The sequence below is a fragment of the Penicillium bovifimosum genome (genome assembly GCF_028826915.1).
Source record: "Penicillium bovifimosum strain IBT 22155 chromosome Unknown utg000005l_segment0_segment0, whole genome shotgun sequence".
NCBI classification, from domain to species: domain Eukaryota; kingdom Fungi; phylum Ascomycota; class Eurotiomycetes; order Eurotiales; family Aspergillaceae; genus Penicillium; species Penicillium bovifimosum.
In genome coordinates, this window is record NW_026622714.1 from 2,760,478 (window position 1) to 2,782,346 (window position 21,869).

Below are 21,869 nucleotides of genomic sequence, written 5' to 3' on the forward strand. Positions count from 1 at the left end.
CATAAAACAAAGACATAAAATGGAACAGATGAAAGGGTACTAGGCACATGGCTATATTATTGCAAGCTCCTCTCTCCAACCTCGTTCATTAGCTTACAGACGCAGAAGCTTGGCGGCCTGGGTGACGATAGTGTCCTCCTGGGGGAAAGCCATGCCCTCGAGACCAGCTGCGTAAGGAGTAGGGACCTCAGCGCCGGTGACACGGACGGCAGGGGCAGTCAGGTAGTCGAAGCCGTACTCCATGGACAGAGCCAGGATTTCAGATGAGACACCGAACATGGGGTAGCCAGACTCGACGACCATGATGCGGCCGGTCTTCTTGAGGGAGGCAATGATCGTCTCGACATCCAGGGGCTTGACAGAGCGCAGGTTGATAACCTCAGCGTCGACGCCGTACTTCTGCTTGAGCTCGGCGGCGGCGGTCAGGGACTGGCCGACGCAGCGAGACAGGGAAACGATAGTGAGGTCCTTTCCGGGGCGCTCGATCTTGGCCTTGCCGATGGGCAGGACGAAATCGTTCTTCTGGGCGGCCTCGCTCATGGGGAAAGACTGGCCGTACATAAGCCTATTTTGTGTTAGTCTCTGCAGCGAGAAAGGTCGAGTGTGGGGAATCTTACTCGTTCTCCAGAACGACCACAGGGTTGGGGTCACGAATAGCAGCCTTCAGCAGACCCTTGGCATCCTCGGAGCTCCAAGGGGAGACAACCTTCAGACCGGGAATGCTGCCGTACCAGGCGGAGTAATCCTGGGAGTGCTGAGCGGCGACACCAGCGGCAAAGCCGTTAGGACCGCGGAAAGTGACATTGCAAGGCTGAATACCACCGGACATGTAGTGAGTCTTGGCGGCAGAGTTGATAATCTGATCGATGGCCTGCATGGCGAAGTTGAAGGTCATGAACTCGCACTAGATTACAAATCCGATTAGCACTGGATTGCGCAGCGGGCCACTCCTGGGCGAAAAAACTCACAATAGGGTGCAGACCAGCAAGAGCAGCACCAACAGCGAGACCACAGAAGCCGGCCTCTGTGATAGGAGTATCAATAACCCGCTTGGGACCGAAGCGGTCGAGCAGGCCCCTCGTCACCTTGTATCTATAGAGACAGAAGGTTAGCATCAGATTCAGAATCGCAAAGCAGCCAGTTGGATCTCAAAGGACTTCTTACGCTCCGTTGTACTGTGCGACCTCCTCACCCAGAATGAAGGTCTTCTGGTTGAGTTCCAACTCCTCGGCCAAGGCCTCGTTCAAGGCATCGCGAACAGTGACCTCCTTGGTACCGTTCTCTGTGGCATATCCGCGGCGGTAAATTGAGGGAGCGCAGGCAGTCTGACGGAGGTTGGAGCGCAAAGCAGTGGAAGCAAGGCGCGAAGAGAACAGACGAGCTGTTGGGCGGAAAAGTCGGGGAGCTGCCATTGCGGAAATGTGGCTGATCAAGTGGATTAAGGAAGTAAAGGCCAAGAAAATAGAATTCAATTGAGGATCGCAGACCAAACCGGACCGCAAAGGCAACTGAAACAAAGTATGGGAGAGTAATAAAGCGAATGTCTAGGAAAACTCGCCGTTCGAATAATCTTTTGAGATGCAAATCCAAAGATGTTGGGCCACACGTGACCTTCCCAGGGTCCCAGCTCACCGGTACCAAAACCGTAAACATACTCGGAAAGAGCTTCCAATCCCTTGAACAATAATCTATCTTGGCACGTTACTTGATACCTAATTATCATTTCAATACCTCTACATACATAGCTAGATATTGGAGACTCTGGTCTTTTCTTGAGTTCAATCTTTACGGCGGAAGGGTGATGTTGTCCCTGCTCTGGCTACTTCCGTCGGCGCTCGCCGCTCAACCCTCCGCGCCCGACCCTATCTCCGCTCCGCTGCGCGATCTCGATTTCGGGCAACTCAATTTCCTTCATACTACCGATACTCATGGCTGGCTGGCTGGTCATCTGCAGGAGTATGCTCTGCACCCTGCTAGGGCTTGAGTTGCGCTAATCGTCGCAGGCCTTCCTACTCCGCAGACTGGGGAGACTATATCTCGTTTGCCACGCGCATGCGGGAAAAGGCCGAATCGCAAGGTCAAGACTTACTCGTCATAGACACAGGGGATCGAGTCGAGGGAAATGGTTTATACGACTCATCTGAGCCCAAGGGCGTCTATCTCTCGGACATCCTGCGGCACCAGCACATTGACTTGCTGACGTCGGGAAACCACGAACTATACAAGCAAAATACATCAGAGGCTGAGCTTCTTGTCACTGCTCCTAATTTCCGAGGCAACTATCTGGCTTCGAATATTGATATCATCCACCCCTCCACCAAGGAGCTTGTGCCTCTGGCCCCGCGGTTCAAGAAGTTTACTACTAAGAATCAAGGCATCCGCATAGTAGCTTTTGGCTTTCTTTTTGATTTCACTGGAAACTACAACAACACTGTGGTCCACAAAGTATCCTCTACTATCAAAGAAGACTGGTTCCAAGAAGCGATTCGGGATAAGGAGGTTGACCTGTTCTTGGTGATCGGCCATGTGCCTGTTCATTCGCCAGAGTATCGAGCGATCTTCAAAGAGATCCGAAGCATTCGTTGGGATACTCCCATTCAATTCTTTGGTGGTCACCAACACGTACGTGACTATGCGCAGTACGACTCCAAATCATTTGGCCTAGCGAGTGGCCGATTCATGGAAACTGTTGGCTTCATGTCAATCGATGGCCTCGCCAGCAAGACCAGCCATCAGTCTGCTGCTGGACCTGTCTTTAAGCGCAGGTACATTGACAACAACCTGTTTTCTTACTATCATCATACCGAGCTTGACCAAGACACTTTCCCAACCGAGAAAGGCCTCAATGTATCTCGATTGATCGCCAAAGCACGGGCCGATCTGCGGTTAGACCAGATTCATGGATGTGCTCCTCATGATCTCTGGATGTCACGAGTCCAGTACCCAGATCCAAGCAGCATATACACCTGGCTCGAGACGCAGGTCTTGCACGATGTGAAGGATGAGTCTCGTGTAGACACGCCTGCGCTTGTCATCGTCAACACAGGCGCCATCAGATTCGATATCTTCCAGGGGCCTTTCACCCAGGACTCGACTTTCATTGTATCGCCTTTTACCAGCGGCTTCCGTTATGTGAAAGATGTCCCATATGAGAAGGCAAGACTCATTGTTGATATTCTGAATCATCAACCTCAGATCTTGTCTACGGACGAATCTTCTTCTTCCACAACACTTGCCCCCTTGGAGCAACTTGCATACAAGGAGGATGTAATTGTCCAAAATCGGCCTTCCTTCGCTGAGCAAATACCTATGTCAGGTCCGGCACTTGTGCCCGGATACACGACAAAGGATGATGCAGGCACCGATGGTGATGATACAATCCATTCGCCCATCACTTTCTACCGGGTGCCAAATTGTATTCGAGCCCTCATATCTGCTAATGCATCCGAGGCGCCGGAGACGGTGGATTTGGTCTACATTGACTTTATCGAAAAATACGTGGCAATGGCTGCTAAATTCGCTAGTCTCAATGTTGACTTTGCAAAGGAAAGCGATGTGTACATGCCGCACCTGTCTTTCACGAACCTGATCCTGGACTGGGTGAAGAAGCACTGGAAGTGTTGACAGGGGTTCAGTTACAATTGTCGAACATTGGCTCTAGATTCCCAACTATTGTACCATTTTCCATGAGGCACGAGGATCACGCAGTAATTAACAAAATTCCCGTCATATAATACACTAGTTGGTCATCTAGTCAGTACCAGTGAAGGTGAACACACCCTTCCCACTGCGGTAGCCGCCCAAAGTGCCTTGTACACTCTCTGCCAACGCGGGGCCCTCGGACTCCCAGTTCCACTCAACGTTCTCCACAGGGATATCCTTGAACTTGCCAGAGCGAGTCATCTGAAGCACATCCTTGATGGTGCTTTCTTTCTGCTCTGGGTTCTTGTCACCCCATCTGCTGACCCAGAATCCGTCGAACGAGAGGTTCTTAAAGATCAACAGTCCCGAGGGCAGCGCAACAGGCTGCTTGGACATGGCTCCGTAGGTCACCATGTGCGAATCGGGAGCCAGAGTCTTTGCCATGGCAGTGGCGTTCTTTCCACCGACGCAGTTCAACGCCAGACGAATGGGTTCCCGGCCCTGACGGGTGAACTCGTGAACCATATCCCGGAAGTTGCCGGTAAGCATCTCCTCCTCGGTGATGACGACCGTAGCTCCTAGGTCTTTAAGTTCCTTCTTCAGAGCCTCGGTCTCCTCAGGCGTCTTACGCTGACGGATGACATTGAGGGTCTTGATACCCCACTCACGTCCCAGCTGAATAGCAGCTCGGCCGACACCACTGTTGGCGCCGTTCTGAATCACCCATTCCTCACCGGCGCGCATCCAGTCCCATTCACAGAAATCGCGGAGCATACGGTATGCAGTAACGGGGTTGACACTGACAGTGCCCACCTGCAGCGGCGTCAAGCCCTCCTTGTTCTCAATTTTGATCAATTGGGACTCTTCCATCTGCGCGTGAGTACGCCAGGTACCCCGGCCTGTGCGCTTCATAATGACCCAGTCGCCTTTGCTGAGGTTCTTTACGCCTGCACCGACGGACTCCACCTCGAACGCGCCTTCGTTACCGCCAACTGCGGCGGGCTCGGTGTTTCCTAGCGCGGTCTGGAAAGGAGGTTTGCTGGGGTAGACTCCTTGGATCTGGTTCACGTCGGCCGGGTTCATCGGCGCAGTCAACAGGCGCAAATTCACCTGGGTTGCGTGCGGTGCAGAAATTGAGTGCTTGTGCAGGCTAAGTTGTGGTCATTAGCCTTGCTCCTTTTCAGTGAAGCTAGTCACTTACCGCAAGACATCCTTGGGCTCGCCATATTTGGAGTAAATGAGAGCCTTGGCTTGTGTGTAGCCGTAGACAGAGACGAATCGCCGACCGAGCGGAGCTTTGGCAAGCTGTGGTACAGCTCGAGCTGGGGTCGCGCCAGCTCGGGTAGCCGTTCTTAGTACACTTCGTGAGAACATATTTGGTGGGTGAGTGAGAAGAGGAGAAGAGGAAGTCGAGCAAATCCGGATGACGTCGGGGCTTTAGCTCGGCCCGAAGGAACTGCTCTTTACATCGACAAATGCTAACGTTACAGTTCGTAAATCATTGTTGTATCTGGGAATATCGACGTTTACATTCAGAATTTCGTATTATTCCCTCTTATCGACCTCTATGTACAGTATTTCTCCGTGTATCAGAGGTCAATGAGGGCGCATAGTGTAGCCATGTAGAAATCAGCACAGATGCGGGAAACCTCTCCGCCTGGTTCTCTTTACTTCCACACCCACACTCGTTCAAATGTCCCTATTGCGCGAAGCTGAGAGATGCGTCGCTAATCAGTATGCACACAATTTCAACGCATTCATAACCCCGCTGTCGCGTACCGGGTCATGGCAGGACCGTGTCAGAGAAGCAGATGCGCGCAGGGAAGAGGGTAACAACATCCCAACTCCAGTCTCTACATTCCGAATTAACTGACATTGCCAGGAAACCCCAAGTCCCCTGTGGATGGTCGCCTGATATCCATCAAAGACAACATCTGCACACGCGAACTTCCGACGACATGCGCTTCGAAGATCCTGGATAAATTCACGAGTCCGTTCAATGCCACAGTTGTCGATCAATTAGAGGCCGCCGGGGCCATTGTCGCGGGAAAGACAAATCTGGATGAATTTGGGATGGGCTCCAACTCTATCAATTCACATTTCGGTCCTGTCAGGAACCCTCGTCGAGATTCCAGCGGGGAGGACGTCTCGGCCGGCGGCAGCTCCGGTGGAAGCGCTGCCTCAGTTGCCGCAGACCAATGCTTTGCGTGAGCGGACATTCAACGCCGGCGCGGCCTGATTTGCTGACTCTTGCAGTTCAATAGGGACGGATACCGGAGGATCGGTCAGACTGCCAGCTGCGTACACCGGGACAGTGGGATTCAAACCGTCCTACGGACTCATCTCACGATGGGGGGTGGTGGCATATGCCAATTCTCTAGATACAGTGGGTATAATTGGGAAAACTGCGGGCAACGTGCGAGACATCTTCAGTAAGTCTTGGACAACTCAACCTTGTCTTATGGCAACCATGCTGACGGCCTACATGTAGATATCCTCAACCTACATGACCAGCGTGATCCTACCAGCCTGTCAATACCATCCCGCTCTCGAATCCAAGCCGCCATCGAATCACCACAATTGGCATCGCGGCTGAATTCAGCCCCTCTTCGCATCGGTGTGCCAAAGGAGTACAATGTTTCCGAGCTTACCTCCTCAGTGCGACGGGCTTGGGCGCTTTCCCTAGCACACCTCAAAAAGCAAGGACACACCGTCCACTCCGTCTCTCTACCCGATACAAAGCACGCACTATCTACCTACTACGTCTTAGGACCTGCCGAGGCCTCTTCAAACCTGGCCAAATTTGACGGAGTGCGTTACGGGTCTCGCGCCGAAGGTCCAGATGGCGACGGAAAGCCTGACGGGTATCTATATTCAAATACCCGTGGCCAAGGGTTCGGGCAAGAAGTGAAAAGACGTATCGTTCTAGGAACATTTACCTTGAGCGCCGGTGAGTTCGACAACTATTTCATCCAAGCACAACGGGTGCGTCGTCTGGTCCAGCAAGACTTCAATGCGGTCTTTGCGGCTAAACACCCCCTGGAGGTGGAGCACACAGACAAGCTCATAAGAGAACATGACGTCGATGTCATTATATGTCCTACGGCTCCCTCATCCCCGTCACGACTGAAGGACCTGATGAGCAAATCTGCGGACAAGTCACCTCTGGATCCATATGTCGGAGACGTGTTCACTGTTCCCGCCAGTCTGGCTGGTTTGCCTGCAATCTCGGTTCCCGTCACAGTGCCTGGGGAAGAAGGCGCTGAACTGGCAGGGATTCAGGTCATTGGCCAATATGGAGACGACCAGTTGGTCCTGAAGGTGGGAGAGATGTTGGAGGGAAAGAGCTTTGACTAGTCAGCATGTTTACGAATATGAGATGTACATCATTTATAGAATCGGAAAATGGTATCAATATTCTTCCAAGCCAAAAGCTAAAAGCCTCCATATTTCGTTATCCCGTGAAATATTGCTAGGTCATCTCGACATCGCCATCGGCCTGCACTTCAACATTGGGAGTACCAGCTGTCTCAACGCTCATCGCATCTTCGAGGGCGTGATTCCCAACATCCCCAGCAGCGGGTGTCGCACGATTGCTATTGGCAGCAGAATCAGATGCGCCAACCGTGCCAGGAGTGTGCGCAAGTGCAGAATCAAGCGCCGCGCCGACACCACCCTTCAACACTTCTGCTCCACCCACAGCTCCAGCACCGTCCAGCTCAGTGTTGTTATTGATGACGTCGCCGTCAATGCCGCCCCAGGTGAACATTGCTTCTACCTCGTCCACAATATCGGCCAACACATCTTCGACAATCTGATCGTTGAACCGCTCGCCCATAGGGCGAATTGGCTCTCCAGTTTCAGTCTGCTCGGGCGGGCCAACCCACCACGGCCCCTCAAAGCGACATTCGACAGCGCCGCCGCCATAACAACTCACAGCTGGATAATAACCGATCATGCCGTCGTCGGCATTCTCGCGCTCGCCAATACCAAGATTGTTTGTGCCGTTGGCGAGACGACTGGCGGGCGGCAGGAAGGCGTAAAGTTCTTTGAAGGGCGTACCCATTTTAACGCCATTCTTGAAAATGGTGATACTGGATCCGGGAAGTGTGCGCAGTGTAGCGTCCTCGCTATTGAAAGGAGATGGCGGACCAAATGTCGGTGTTTCCTTGAGATTGAAGGCATAGTCTCGGAGATGTTTCGTTGAAAAGACGTTAGATTGCTGCCAGCAAAAGTCCGACTTGTAGTGAAAAGGGATCCGATCTCGGATGATGTTGGTTGCTGCTGGAGGCTGCGGTGAATTGTCATTATCGGTAGGATCGTAAGTGCCCTCGACAATTTTTCTGTGAAGAGAAAGTGGTGGAAGAGTGATGAGCATGCCAATGACATCTCCTTCATTGATAGCCTCCCCCTTGGGGAAGAAGAACTCGCATCGCATGCGATTGACGACTTCACCGTTCACATCTCGAATTCCGTAACCGTAGCAATCCACACCAACATTCACGTCGAGGTCGGCTTCCCGTCGAGCAAATCCAATACGGACATGGCCGCGGGGTGAAGTTGTAGGTCTGCCATTTTGAGGTGCCTGTGGATCATTGACTATGCCGCTAATTACACGAGCTTCGTAGTAGTATGTCCCCTCCCGAGCACATACATTGGCGCGGGCAGTATGCCACGCATCACTGGTGGTAACCGCAGTAGCGCTCTCTGAGAATGATATGGCAGCAGGCGAATCCTCGAAGCTGAAGCGCGTATGATACGGTTGAACGTCTGTCTGTCGATATTTGATATGAGGAAAACCTGGGTCCGCGATCGCATAGCTGTAACGGAACCCATTCTTGTTGGTGAGTTTATCGACAACCTCGTAGAAATCCCAGCTCTGGCCCAAAACGTCCGATGTCTTGCGGGTAACGCGATTCAATTGGCGTGGTTGTGGAGGGAAACGATCGGAGTCGTGTGGTTCTGCGAGCAGCAGCGGACGGAGGATGCGTAGTTTGGAGCTGGGTATGGCCGTACTGGGTCCAGCTGTGGCTCTTTTTTTCGGTGGCGGTGCATTTTCAGTATCTAGTCCTTTGGCTTCACGCTTTTTGCGACTATCTCGTTTATTGCGTTTGGCTCGACCGTCGCCTTGCGCGGACGGGGCTGGAGAAGATCGTGGGTTCAGATCGGTGAATTGCGCATTGAGTAAAGGCCCGTTATTTGGAGGAAGGGTGGGGGAGTTGATGTTGGACGATGGAGCTGATGACCCTGGAGCCTGTCCAGATGCCATGTTGCGGAACTGATGTGTATCCTGAGTTGAATCTTAACGCGCAAGTTAGTTGAGCAACATCTAACTACTGTGAAAGTGGTCTCCACTTTGCATCTGTGAAGTGATAGAGGTCCTTACTCAGTCCGAAGCTCGTATGTATGCGATCAAGCTGCCCTGGGGTGTGATTTGTAGAGACTCCAAGAACTGTAGCTTTTGCCGACTGAATCCTTGTGATATGATAAGTGCGACCAGTTTTACTGATCAGTTGCAACCTTCCTTTCGTCTGCCGTGGACGAGAATCTCCTTGAGAATCTCCGGAGGCGGTCAAGGATTCATTGCAGAAAAGCTGTGGAGAGGGCCAGGCGGTATGCAGGACAGGCGGTAAGAAGATTGGGGGGCACCGCCGCACCGCCAGGCAGAAAAAAAAAATGACCACACAATTTGATCGTTCGTGAGCACTTCGATAAGCCAGCCCAAACCACCCGTGGAAGTTTAGCAGAAAAACTATTCGCCATGCCGAAGGTATCCAGCTCCCGTGCTGCCGCCGCAGCACGCAGACACAACCCGCTCGCTGAAGATATCACTTCTGCGGGGCATCTTCGGACACAGAGCAGCAAGAAAGGCAAAAGCAAAGCAAATGCAAACGACGAAGATGCCGAAGATGGACAGCGCTATATCGATGCGAAGATGTCGCGCAAGATTCTACAGATCGGGCAGGAACTGGCCGACGAGGATGCAGCCGAACAACTCAAGAACTCAGCACAGCCCAAATCGAATGGTGCATTTGAATTCGATACCCGATTTGAGGATGAGGCCGAGCCTTTTTCCGACGACGAGGGAAATTTCGAGGCCGATGATTGGGTTGATGACGAAGTTGAGCAAGTTGTAAGGGTTTCGATCAATGGATGGTGGGATTGCTTCTAACGTCTTTATAAGGAGGTCGACCCCAATGATCTAGATATGTTCAACAAATTCATGCCCCACGATGAAGACCCTATATTCCACCCCAAGGACCCCAGTTCCGCTGGTCCCACCAACCTTGCCGATTTGATTCTTGAGAAGATCGCTGAGCACGAGGCGAAGCAGTCAGGCGAGGCTGGCCCATATGGTCAATACATCCAAGGTGGTGGTATTCCCGAAGATGCAGTCCAGATTCCCGCCAAGGCCGTGGAAGTATATGAGAAGTATGTTCTCTCGCAAAGTATTTGTCGTGAGGTGACAAGCTAACGCGCTACAGGGTCGGCATGATTCTCTCACGTTACAAGTCTGGCCCGCTCCCCAAGCCCGTCAAGATCCTTCCCTCAGTACCCAACTGGCAGACCATCCTGGATATCACCCGTCCCGAGTCATGGACTGGAAACGCCGTCTACGCTGTAACCCGTATTTTCATTTCGGCCAAGCCTCATATTGCTCAGGAGTTCGTCAACATGGTGCTTCTGGAGCGTGTGCGCGAAGAAATTCACTCGACCAAGAAATTGAACGTTCACACATACAACGCCCTGCGCAAGGCGCTGTACAAGCCCGCATGCTTTTTCAAGGGACTTCTGTTCCCGCTCGTGTCAACCGGCACTTGCACCCTGCGCGAAGCCCACATTGTCTCCTCTGTGATCGCCCGTGTCTCTGTGCCCGTGCTGCACTCCGCAGCTGCCCTGCTCCGCATGTGTGATCTCGCCGCGGAACAGTCGTTGACCTCAATTGAAAGCACCGGTGCCGTCAACATGTTCATTCGAGTCTTCCTGGAGAAGAAGTATGCCTTGCCGTATAAGGTTGTTGATGCTCTGGTGTTCCACTTCCTCCGCTTCCGCGCTGTCGATCCTTCCGAGGATGCCATGAACGACGGTCCCTCTGGCCTAGGGTCGAAGGCATACAAACTGCCCGTTCTTTGGCACCAGTCTCTTCTGGTTTTCGCCCAGCGCTACCGTAACGACATCACCGAAGACCAGCGTGAGGCGCTTCTCGATCTGCTCCTTGTCCGTGGACACAAGGACATTGGACCTGAGGTTCGACGTGAATTGCTTGCTGGCCGAGGACGCGGTGTGGTAGTCCCTGACCCCGAGGCTCAAAACGCTCTCGATGCTGGCGACGACACGATGGATGTCACCATGTAGATCGATTGTTGATCATATTTGCCTACGATCTTGTCATGAGCACGTTTCTATGGGTTGGCGTTTTTTGTCTTTGAGGGACTGCATATAATTCCCCTGGTGTCGAAGGTGTCCAAAATGGGATGTCAGCATACAGTCTATTGAATTGAGATTTGAGGGTATATTTTTGAGAGTGGCAATCAATACTCCGTACAACATCCGCATAGGTCGTAGCCCACATGCAACCGATAGGAGTCACTCCTATCAATCCTACCCGATAGGAGGGGTAAGTAGGCACGAGTACGGAGCACGGAGTATACGGAGTACGACCTCATGCACCGGCTGAGGGGCTCAGCCTAAACTGCATGATTCTGCCGTGTTCGAAGTAGTTCGGTGAGTGTCTCCGAAATGATTTCCGCCAATCTAGATGCGGCAATGGACCCCCTTGTCCACGGACCACAATTACGATCACGGAGTGGCATTCTCAGACTCAGGGGCACGGAGAATAAGCGGGGGCGGGTAGCCTTGACCTACGCAGCGCCCACAGTGATTGGCGTCTAGAGCATTCACCGGGCTATCCTAATCGCCCTTCGCTTCGAATTCAGGAGAGGACGTTATTGTGTACCCACTTTCTGGATAGTTCGAGACCCAGGGCGATTGATGTGATTTTGTACCATTATTGTACGGAGTATTGTGGGACGGATAAGAAAAGTAACGTAATTGCGACAGATCCAGGCTGACTGAAGTCAGATGTATCTCGTATTACCTGAGGAATCAAGAGCTGAACTGACTGCATTTAATCCACAGCAAGTGTAATTCTTAATCTACAAATAGACATCGGAGACATCGGGGGGGGGGGGCAATAAAGTGGGTTGTCAGAAACACAAAGGTATCCGGCAAATCATAATTGGCTCCCGTAAGAGGCTAAACCATGGAATGCAGGGGGAAATGAACGTAATTTTACGTGTCTCGTTACAAGGAACTCAGCCCCTTTGGGGTACTCGGCAACACATAGTGGAAGATATGGTGGAACTTGTACCCTGACGTTACGTGTGCTGACGGCCCCCTGTGTTTCCCCCTCCCCCCGGCCATCCCTTTCAGACCACGCTGGCCTCTACTTAAACCTCATATCCGCCCACTTCCATTTGCAAACAGAACAGTTGTCCTTTCCATTCTTTCTCTCTTTGCTGACTCACCCTCTGACTCAATATTGCCTTCCCCGGAGTCTGGTCTCCGGTGCCGATCGTGATGATAACGTGGCCTCTGTGATTTGAACCTCTTTTCACAAAAGTCATTCTAAGTCTATACTTCATAACTTGTTACATTCACGTCCGGCACCGTTGATCTTATTCACCATGGCGGATACCATCAACCCCTTGGATACTCTACCTGCCTCACCATCCCCAGAGATGTACACAATTTCCCCCGCAGATACCTCATTAGAGTCTCCTGAACCAGAGGAGATCAAGAGAGAAGATGACGAGAAGAGGCCAACAAAGAAGAGAAAGTCTTGGGGACAAGAACTCCCAACCCCTAAAACCAACCTCCCTCCAAGGTATGTTGCTCTTTGAGAAGAAAATCCCACAACATGAATCCCGCTAACGTTGGATTTCTTAGAAAACGCGCAAAGACAGATGATGAGAAAGAGCAACGCCGGATAGAACGGGTTCTCCGTAACCGCGCTGCCGCTCAAACATCACGCGAACGCAAGCGCCTGGAAATGGAAAAGCTCGAGACCGAAAAGATCCGGATGGAGCAACAGAACCAGTTCTTGATCCAGCGTCTAGCGCAGATGGAGACGGAAAACAACCGCCTGAGCCAACAGGTGGCCAAGCTCTCCGCCGAGGTCCGTGGATCTCGCAGCGTGACTCCCAAAGCCAGTTCGCCTGCCATCGAATCCCCCACCCTTACGCCTACGCTCTTCAAACAAGAAGGCGACGAACTTCCTATGGAACGGATCCCTTTCCCTACTCCCTCCGTTACCGATTACTCTCCCACTCTCAAGCCTTCCACTCTGGCTGAGGCCTCCGACGTGACACAACATCCTGCAGCGGTGTTGTGTGACCTGCAGTGTCCGTCGCCGGCCTCGAAGGAGCAGGAAGCGCTCTACCCCTCTTCGACCTTTCCGAACCTCAAGCTAGCAATGACGTTGCAGCTCCTCTTTCTGACGATGACTTCCGCCGCCTGTTCAACGGTGATTCACCCGCTGAGCCAAATTCTTCTTTCCCTGAAGACGGGTTTGCCTTTGACGTTCTCGACGGAGGAGATCTATCAGCATTTCCCTTTGATTCTATGGTTGATTTCGACCCCGAGTCTGTCGTCCTCGAAGGCGTCCAACCGACCGGTCTTTCGGATGAGACTTCTTACCAGACTGCTAGCTTGCAGCCCAGCCTTGGCGCGTCCACTTCGCGATGCGACGGGCAGAGCATTGCAGCTAGCGGTTAGTGAGACTTTCTCCCCGCAGACCTGGTCGGCTGGTGCCCCAGAGGCTCGACCGAGTTGGGAGTTGTTGTTAACCATGGCGTGGGCAATTGATAGTCTCAGCCTGTCGCAACGACACCAGCGGGGGAATTCTACGATATCTGGTCGGCGACGCAGTAACGGAAAGGTGCATCGGGGTAAACGGAGTTTCCGGAGTTCTAGCGCCAGCAAAGCTCTTTCATCTTTGCTCATGGGCAAACAGCGCTGAGGGTTTCCTTTTTTCCATTTTTTGGCTGTATTATATTACTTCTCAAGACGCAAAATTGACTGGCTCATCTTGCATTGAATTCGATATCCATATACTCCGTAGTAGAGCGTAGGCTGCCCCAGAGTAGTGTACTTCTGATCGGTAAATTGAGCGATCTAAGCTCGTTAACTACGAAGTAGACGTGGCTGTGATCCTAAATTAGGGCCGACGCTAGGAATGGGCCTGAATGCGGTCAGTGACGTTGCCACGCGCCAAACCCCAAAACATATCTGCCTTCCACACAACTTCTACAGTCAACATCCTCCTCCTAACCGACATCATGGTTCGCAAAGATCCAATCTTCGAAGCCCGCACAAATGTTAAGGTGAGTCTGCAGCCCACCCCTCCGCTTCCCCTCTTCTCCTCGCGGCCTGCCCCCACCTAGGTGGCCACACCCACTAATCTTATCTCAGCTGCACTCCAACAGACTCAAGAAAGAAGCCGTCCGGGCCGAAGCAACCTATAAATCGGAGAAAGCCAAAGCCGACAAGGCGATGAAAAACCGCGAGTTCCAAATCGCCCGCATCCACGCCGCCTCCGCCGTCCGCGAAAAGCGACGCCAAGTAACGCTCAAGTCGGAAGCCGCCCGCGCCGACGTAATCATCAACGAACTCAAAGCCGCCCAAAGCACGCGCGACACATCCCGGACGCTGGCGATGGCATCGCGGGGCCTGGACGCTGCCTCGCGGAGCGTCAATCTGGAACACCTCGTCTCACACGCTAACAACTTCCTGGCGCGGTCGGAGGACTTTAAGATTGCTAGCAGTGCGATCGAGGACGTTGCGCAGGGTATCTCGATGCAGGAATATGGCGCGGAGGGCGAGACTGAGGTTGATCGGCTTATGGAACAACTGGCGGATGATGCGGGTGTTGATATGCGGATGAACTTGGAGGCAGATGCTGCGCCTAAGGAAGATGTTAAGGAGCCTAAGCAGGCTGATGCGGAGGTTGAGGATGGATTGGGCGCGAGGTTGCGCGCCTTGAGGGCTGCTAATTAGGTGGCTTTGATGCGATTTTGAGACATTATCGGTATGGAGTACTGGTGGGTGGATTTACAGTGTCAATCCCCCACACATATTCATTGCGATTGCGCTTTGCAACATTGATGATCCACGACGTTACGCTTGTACTTTTCTCTTGTTTTATTGGTGACTAGGCGGACACACAGAAGAAGGCGCATTGTCCTTTGGAAATCAAGATCTTGTTGGCGAATTTACGTTTTCTCTCCAGTCTAAGACTGCAAAGGCCTGGAGGCTGGTTTATTTTGATCTCGACCTGTCTAAAGACTAGATAGGCAATGAAGTCGCCTCTCATAGACGTCGTTGCTCGCACCCAAACTCGTCGGCTTCGCTATACGTCTGTTTGCTCGCTTATATCCGAGGCGGTCAACAGTCTCGGGTGAATCGGTAAAGGGCTAGATAGCGATAGCGTCTTCGGCTTCGGATAACACGGGACTAACGGAGTATGTAGGTCACCACTTGGACTGGTGATAATCCGGGCCCTATGCAGATTGCAGGCTAAGCATGAAGTTCTCTGTTTAAGCGATATGGGGCTCAAAAGGTGAGTGATGAAAGAAAAGAGGAAAAGAGGCAAAGGCAAACACTGAGGCTCGAGCTAAGAAAAAAACACATCCACTTTTTGCTCTAATTGAGAGACCTCACCAATCACACAGCCTGGTCTATACTCTAATGTCGGCAATTTCCACCAAAACTGCTACGAACCAGTATGAACATGGCTTTGGCGAAAAAACCGCCCCAAGAAACGCCCCAAAAAATAAGGGTCTTCCAACTGGCGCTATCTAGCTAGTCTTTTTCCTTTTTGCCAATTTGTTAAAACCATGGCGAGCGCCTCATTTCCGACTGTTTCCTCTCTAAACTTCCAGGGCCACTCAAGATGGCACCTTTACACTCGTTTATTCTGTTCTTGTCATTCGTTTTGAGCCCACTCGTTTTGGCCGCCCCTTGGATTGTGACTGATGTCTATGAGCAAAATGTCGTGACAGATTACTATGGCAGATCTGTCACTAATGTCGATAACATATCACCCACTGCGACTTTGCCAGCCGAGGCCCTGTCAACCATTACTTCCACCAACACCTACGAGGATTACACCGTCATCCAGAAATTGTATCCCACTGGCTATGGCGTTGAGCGGGGCTACGAGTACAACTATCTTACCCTCGATACGGATGGGGCCTATCACACGACTGTCTACAAGGTCAACCTGACTTTCTCCGCCCCGACGGCCTGCTCTACTCAATGGACCACCACAACTGCCGTCCAGCTCACTCCCCCTCTGAGATCCGGGGTTTGTTGCCCCGCGCGACTGCAGAAAGCTCTACTTCCGTGGACAACAGCCAACCATTCCAGCCCACCACCTACATCTACGAGGTGGTGTACGTGGAGCCCACCCAAGTACCCAGCAGCGACTTGAGCTCACTGAAATACTGGAACGCTCCTACGAGTTTGTACACTGGCCCCAATTGCAAACCCTCAGTCGGCAGCTCTTCAGACGGCACTTACTCTAGCTACCCTCCGGACTCTGGCTACACTCCCGATTACCCCTACAGCGGGTACTACGGCAACTACTGGGGCGACGACGGCAACTGGTTCACCAGCAAATGGGGCCTGGACATCGGAATCTCCCCCTTGGCACTGACACTGATCATCTCGCTGGGCTGGATCGGCCTCGTCTTCATCTTCGGCATGATCGAGGCTTGGGTCCGATTCCGTCGTCTCATGACCGGCTGGCAGACACGTCGTGGACTGCCCCTGTTCTGGGCATTCATCTTGCTCCCTTTCTCCCTCTTCTTCTTGTTCTGTTTCCGCAAGGGCTACCGCGCTCGCAGCAAGGAGGATGCCGCGATCCTCCGGAAAAAGTGGAATGCCATGAGTTTCTGGACAAAATTGCGCTTGTACTTCGCTTGGGGTTTCCGCTTCAAGTACCCGACTGTCTTGGGTCCCGCCCCTCCCCACGTCAAGGCGAGCAAGAGGCCCGATCAGTCCGGTCCGCGCTTGTTAGAACCCACGCCGCCGGGAACTGCTACTCCTTCGCCGGCTGGATCGCAGGCACATATTCCAACTACTGGCCCGGAGATGGGCGAGGCGTCCAACTCGCGCGCCCATCCTGTTGCAGCTCCGGTGGCGTCTGGAGCTCTGTCAGGCCATGATGAGGAGATTGGTCACGCTCGCTGATCATGGAGCGAGGGACCCCCATTGAATATATCATTGTTTGCTGTGCTCGGGTTGGAGATATATAATTGGAACCATCTGTGATTTACGTGAAAACCAACGATCTGCTGTTTTAGCAGCGTTCATTCCATTAGTTATTAAAGCTTAATTGATACCACTGGCTCACTCCCCGACTCCATTATTCGATCAAAAGTTCTATTGCTAGGTAGATGCTCCCGTACATATAACCTAATCTCTACTATCTCCAACGAGAGCCCCGCCGCCGTCAATCCTACTAAGGTATTAGGTAGGTAATTGGTTGGTCGGGATATATCCCATAATCGGGCTTGAACATGGATATGATCGGTACCTAGAGCTCACACCTACACCTTGTCGGGCTCCATGTCGGTAGCACATGTTATGGTCCAGTCCCAGACAGTTCAAAGGCCGCCAATTCTGGTTCAGTGCTGTGCGTAGGTAGGGGTTTCAAGGTCTAGCCCTCGCCTTCCTCACCTTCCTCACCTTCCTCACTTTCCGGTCCTTCTTGTTCTTTCGGTGCACGCTGTATACATAATTCAAATGCAGCTCTTCCCTTCCAGTATAGTCTTTGACCAGTTTGGGATTCATTCCAAGCATAGGCATGTAATTTATAGCGCCATCGATCCAAGCTAGATGGTCCGCTCGCCACTTCCGGCCGCACTAACCGAGTGCTGTCGAAATCATAACCGGGAAGTGGCAGGGGAAAATGTTTCCTGACAAGGCTCTGTTTCAGCTCAGCATAAAGTGACGCGATCTCTTGGTTAGGAGTCATGGCGTTGGAAATTGTCGGCGGCAAACATTGTCGGATTGTTTCGACGACGTTTTCCCATCCATGATCTGTTTTCTGCCACACAGAACGTAGCAGCTTCACATTTCTTGGACCGATACCGACAAGAAACACAGAAAGCCCTCCAACGGACTCGAACATGAATTTATTCCGAGTATAAAAGACCTCTCGCGCCTCGTTATAGACCTTGCGGCTTACAGGCATAATCGCCATGAGGTTATTGGGTGGATTGCGTTGCAGCCAAAGCCCATCTCGACGTGGATCGACGTATCCGTGGCCAATAGAGTACTCAAACTGTATTTCTTCGTAGCAAAATAAGTGCTGGTATATCAATAGACGCACTTCTGACGTTCCACACATAGCAAGTTAGTACTTAAGCAGTGAATTCTAGATGAAAGCTCGACGCAATGCCTCATGTGGCATGCGACAGGCAAAACACAGGATGAACAAGACACAGAGGAAGGACATACCAGTGGGAAGGCCGAGAAAATTGAACTTCTTCTCCTCAATGATGGCCAATTTCTCGTCAAATGGTAGCATCCACTTATCCCGATTCCCACGAGTTGGTTGTTTACGTCGCATAGTATCATTCAAACCGCAATGCTGATAGTGGATGACATGTTTCTGAAAGTCCCCACGAGATTCTAATATCTTCGAGCAAGTCCAGCATTGATAACTGCGCTGGTTCGGGTGGAGAACGTTTTGGACCTCCAACAAGTAGTGTTTTCCGTCGACAGGAAGTCTCCATTCGGTAATGTATTGTTTCAGGTGTTTGCTAAGAGCTGTCTTATTGACGTAGCGCTTGTCGCAGAAAGGGCACCAGCCAGCTTGCTTGGCCATTTGTGAGAACTGGGTGTCTTTACAAATTGAGTCTCTGGTGGTGGTTGCCAAACGGACGTTGAAGGACGTTGTATGTGCTCACATGATATTGTCAACAAACAAAGAGGGTTGTACGCAGTACTTCTGCCAATGCACAAAACCTTCTCATAAAGCCCATAAAAAAAATCTTAGGCAACCGATGAAAAAGAAGAGGACTAGGGAATGGAAAAGGCAAAAAAGAAATCTCAGGATTGGTTTTTAGGAATAGCCGAACGCGGGGGTCGAACCCGCAGCCTTAAGATTAAGAGTCTTACGCTCTACCGATTGAGCTAGCCCGGCCGGGCTGTTATATGGAGCCATAATTTAATGCTACATAAGCAAAACCATCGCGGGGCCCCACTCGCACTTGCCTCCGCATCTTACATCCATTGCCCAGATCTACCCCAAACTCCCCTGGCCTATCCATGCCCCATGGCCTACAACCTCACTCATGGATATCGAGTCGGCAGACTCCACTTCCAGCTCACATGGAAAACAAGCTGCCTGCTTAACCTGCCGACGAAGCAAAATCCGCTGCAACCGTCTGGTAGGCGAGACTAGTTGTGAGAAATGCAAGCAAATAAGTGTGGAGTGTATTGTTCCCAACCACCACTTGGGTCGACAAAAGGGTGTTAAAAAGTAAGTAAAATTACAACTTGGCGAAGAATGCACTGACTCTTTCATAGCAAGCGCAAAGGCCTGGAAAAAGCAATACATCAGATCGAGCAGGCAATAAAGCGGCCTAGAGCCGACTCCTCGAGCGACACTGATGCCCATAAAGCCATATTAAGTCTACAGGAGCTCCTCAGCCAAGTACAGGGTGACTCGACGCAGACTGAGGATGGCTTTCCAGAGGTGGCAGATCGCCCGCGCATGTCACCTCCCAATGATAATCATGCGGAGGAGAGTCTCAACCTTGATGACGCAGAAAATCCTCTTCAGTTGCTTGCTAGAGCTTCGGATCTTCAACTTTCACCGACCGAGGTGCGGCGTGCCCCAAGATCTCCGCTATCGGGGACTCCTGCGGGCTTTCTCCAGAGCCCCATTACTGGGGAACCGAGCGCGAAGGCATTTTTCATTCCAACGAGAGCCCACCTGGATGTTGGACCAGATGTCGATCCAGTCGACCTGGGGTTAGTAACCTTTGATGAGGCGGAGTCCTTGTTCTCGTTGTGGGTATCTCGATTCTTACCATGCAATATTTATACGTATCTGACAGATTTAGCTTCTATCAAAACCTCGCACACACTAGATGGGGCCTCGACCCTGCAGTACACAACGCATCCTTCGTGCGGTCACAGTCGGCATTTCTTTTCACCTCAATCATGGCTGGTGCAGCTCTATTCTTGCCCTCTACTGCTGCTTTGTCCAAAAGACTATCGAGACACTCCAAGGAGCTCGCTCAGCGGGTGATGACGCATCGCCATAGGTCTGTTGAGATTGTCCTGGCTTTTATGGTGAACGTTCCATGGATGCCTCCTGGCGATAGTCTGGGGGATGACGATACTTGCTCTTATATTGCTATGGCTCTTACTGTCGCTCTAGATCTATCTTTGAATAAGATTGTTTCGCCCTCTTCGAGTTTCGATCAAAGCCTTTTGAATCGCCTGGCGCGAGCAGAATGCATTGATGCGAAGAGAGCGCTACACATGGACGGATTCGACGACATTGATCCGTCTTCGGAGTGGGGCCTTCGACTCCTACGAAGACGCGAAAGGGCCTGGATTGCGCTATTTGTGGTCGAGAGAGGGTGAGTTGACCCCCTGGTAGCACCTGTGGACCCTGTTCTCTAACTTTGTCAGCGTCTGTCTTGCCCGTGGACGGAGCTATACGGTGCCTTCAACAACACTCGTCGATAACTGCGATCGCTGGCATCTATCCAGCATCGCAGATCTGCGTGATGGTCCTATGAATTCCATGGCAGTTCTTCGAAGGGATCTTGTATGTGGATTCCCATGTTACTCTGTGTCAATCTGACAGGTCTAGGATGGACTCGTTCGGCAAGTCAAATCAAGCTGTGATAATTATCGCATTGTCGATACCGGCTCGGAAGCCGCTCAGTCGTATGCTACAGGATTATGTTGGACATGTATGATCTGTCTGCTGACCATTCTATAGGATAAAGAAAACCATTGAAACGTTTTATGACCGGTGGTATGCAACGTGGGCGTTATCAATTGGCGAAGGAGAAAGTGAGAAGACCATATGCAAAATGCCTTCGCTAAACACCAAACACTGACCTCTGTAGTACGCTCCCTGCCCCCATATGTCGAAATTCTTGTCAAACACACTCAACTATCCACCTATGGTGGTGTCATCAACCACCCGACAGCCCCAATTGAAGTCAAGCGCTTTTTCCGTGCTGCAGGTCTATCGTCCGCATTGAACGTTTTGCGAGCAGCTATACAAGGCGAATCCAGACTAAAATCAATGCCAAACAATACCGTCATAATGATCTCCTTCGCCGCATGCTCCGCACTAAGCCTCAGCATAACGCCCGGTGACAGCAGATCCAGCCTGGCACCCAGCGTCCGAAATCTCATCGAAGAGACTGCCGGTGTCCTAGAGAGAATCGGTGCAACGCCAAGTCACCGGAATGGCACATCTGTGCTTTACGGGAGGTTCCTGCGCGAATTGATCCGACGAGCACCAGCCTTGCCTCCACAAACACGAAGTGATCTTAACAAGATCCGTCAACCTGAGCCGGCGTTCTCATCTGCATGTCTGGGTGATGTTCCGTTAGCACTGCCACAGGCTTTACCGCCTGAGGATCTTTGGTTCGAGCCGTTGCATTTCTCTGCTATGTCTGATAATCAGATTGTTGATGCGGTCAACCGCGCTGGTACCGCGTTTGGCGAGTCGATACCGGATGTGCCGCTTGATACTATGCTTAATTGGGATTGGCTTGACTTTGCGAACTCGGACTTCAATTTCAATCTTGGATGACATTGGATGGCAAGGCCGCAAGAGTTTCATATACCCCTTGTTCCTTCTCTTGCGTTTACCGGGTTAACAGGTTAGGCTTTCGTCTTCGGGCCTTGGTATTATAAGCTTGCATATTTTTCCAATGAGTTATCAGACATTCTTATCTGGATTTACATATTCTTGACGCTGGATCTTTCACTTGCAACTTATCACGCGATGTAGGTGGTTTGTAATTTCCCTTGATCCGGGACTAGAAGCAATGTGAGGGTACCGAGGTGTTACTGGGTCGGTTTAAGAAGTATCCGACGGTATATCGCGGGCTCATACTTTTGATGATTTGATCCTTCTGATGATTGTAGTGGAGGGTTCGCAGTATTATAGAGAGCCA

The 21,869-nt window shown here is 51.6% G+C and overlaps 11 protein-coding genes across 11 annotated transcripts; 7 read left to right on the forward strand and 4 right to left on the reverse strand.

The window, feature by feature from the left end:
• Positions 1-93: 93 nt before the first annotated feature.
• On the reverse strand, positions 94-1,412 carry N7515_006234 (pyruvate dehydrogenase (acetyl-transferring) subunit E1 beta; the record flags this gene model as incomplete). Its single annotated transcript, XM_056666978.1, has 4 exons — positions 94-565; positions 618-904; positions 969-1,092; positions 1,165-1,412. The coding sequence occupies 4 exons, from the start codon at positions 1,410-1,412 to the stop codon at positions 94-96; spliced, it is 1,131 nt and encodes a 376-aa protein (XP_056520574.1).
• Positions 1,413-1,801: 389 nt separating this feature from the next.
• N7515_006235 (metallophosphoesterase family protein) lies at positions 1,802-3,624 on the forward strand (the record flags this gene model as incomplete). The annotated part of the gene is made up of 2 exons (XM_056666979.1): positions 1,802-1,956; positions 2,004-3,624. The coding sequence occupies 2 exons, from the start codon at positions 1,802-1,804 to the stop codon at positions 3,622-3,624; spliced, it is 1,776 nt and encodes a 591-aa protein (XP_056520575.1).
• A 126-nt stretch (positions 3,625-3,750) lies between these two features.
• Positions 3,751-5,016, reverse strand: N7515_006236 (enoyl-[acyl-carrier-protein] reductase; the record flags this gene model as incomplete). The annotated part of the gene is made up of 2 exons (XM_056666980.1): positions 3,751-4,792; positions 4,844-5,016. The coding sequence occupies 2 exons, from the start codon at positions 5,014-5,016 to the stop codon at positions 3,751-3,753; spliced, it is 1,215 nt and encodes a 404-aa protein (XP_056520576.1).
• A 319-nt stretch (positions 5,017-5,335) lies between these two features.
• Positions 5,336-6,999, forward strand: N7515_006237 (glutamyl-tRNA(Gln) amidotransferase subunit HER2; the record flags this gene model as incomplete). The annotated part of the gene is made up of 4 exons (XM_056666981.1): positions 5,336-5,471; positions 5,525-5,849; positions 5,899-6,074; positions 6,134-6,999. The coding sequence occupies 4 exons, from the start codon at positions 5,336-5,338 to the stop codon at positions 6,997-6,999; spliced, it is 1,503 nt and encodes a 500-aa protein (XP_056520577.1).
• Positions 7,000-7,114: 115 nt separating this feature from the next.
• On the reverse strand, positions 7,115-8,911 carry N7515_006238 (SPRY domain-containing protein; the record flags this gene model as incomplete). The annotated part of the gene is made up of 1 exon (XM_056666982.1): positions 7,115-8,911. The coding sequence occupies one exon, from the start codon at positions 8,909-8,911 to the stop codon at positions 7,115-7,117; it is 1,797 nt and encodes a 598-aa protein (XP_056520578.1).
• A 492-nt stretch (positions 8,912-9,403) lies between these two features.
• N7515_006239 (snoRNA-binding rRNA-processing protein ENP1) lies at positions 9,404-10,998 on the forward strand (the record flags this gene model as incomplete). Its single annotated transcript, XM_056666983.1, has 3 exons — positions 9,404-9,775; positions 9,827-10,074; positions 10,128-10,998. 3 exons carry the CDS (start codon positions 9,404-9,406, stop codon positions 10,996-10,998), a joined length of 1,491 nt encoding a protein of 496 aa, XP_056520579.1.
• Positions 10,999-12,329: 1,331 nt separating this feature from the next.
• Positions 12,330-13,663, forward strand: hacA (transcription factor HAC1; the record flags this gene model as incomplete). The annotated part of the gene is made up of 2 exons (XM_056666984.1): positions 12,330-12,529; positions 12,592-13,663. 2 exons carry the CDS (start codon positions 12,330-12,332, stop codon positions 13,661-13,663), a joined length of 1,272 nt encoding a protein of 423 aa, XP_056520580.1.
• A 319-nt stretch (positions 13,664-13,982) lies between these two features.
• Positions 13,983-14,700, forward strand: N7515_006241 (putative SNF7 family protein Fti1/Did2; the record flags this gene model as incomplete). Its single annotated transcript, XM_056666985.1, has 2 exons — positions 13,983-14,027; positions 14,116-14,700. 2 exons carry the CDS (start codon positions 13,983-13,985, stop codon positions 14,698-14,700), a joined length of 630 nt encoding a protein of 209 aa, XP_056520581.1.
• Positions 14,701-15,595: 895 nt separating this feature from the next.
• On the forward strand, positions 15,596-16,896 carry N7515_006242 (uncharacterized protein; the record flags this gene model as incomplete). The annotated part of the gene is made up of 2 exons (XM_056666986.1): positions 15,596-16,009; positions 16,072-16,896. 2 exons carry the CDS (start codon positions 15,596-15,598, stop codon positions 16,894-16,896), a joined length of 1,239 nt encoding a protein of 412 aa, XP_056520582.1.
• A 469-nt stretch (positions 16,897-17,365) lies between these two features.
• N7515_006243 (uncharacterized protein) lies at positions 17,366-18,538 on the reverse strand (the record flags this gene model as incomplete). The annotated part of the gene is made up of 2 exons (XM_056666987.1): positions 17,366-18,042; positions 18,169-18,538. The coding sequence occupies 2 exons, from the start codon at positions 18,536-18,538 to the stop codon at positions 17,366-17,368; spliced, it is 1,047 nt and encodes a 348-aa protein (XP_056520583.1).
• Positions 18,539-19,007: 469 nt separating this feature from the next.
• On the forward strand, positions 19,008-21,502 carry N7515_006244 (Zn(II)2Cys6 transcription factor; the record flags this gene model as incomplete). The annotated part of the gene is made up of 7 exons (XM_056666988.1): positions 19,008-19,195; positions 19,243-19,728; positions 19,782-20,306; positions 20,359-20,497; positions 20,543-20,619; positions 20,675-20,748; positions 20,805-21,502. The coding sequence occupies 7 exons, from the start codon at positions 19,008-19,010 to the stop codon at positions 21,500-21,502; spliced, it is 2,187 nt and encodes a 728-aa protein (XP_056520584.1).
• Between the last annotated feature and the right edge of the window lie 367 nt (positions 21,503-21,869).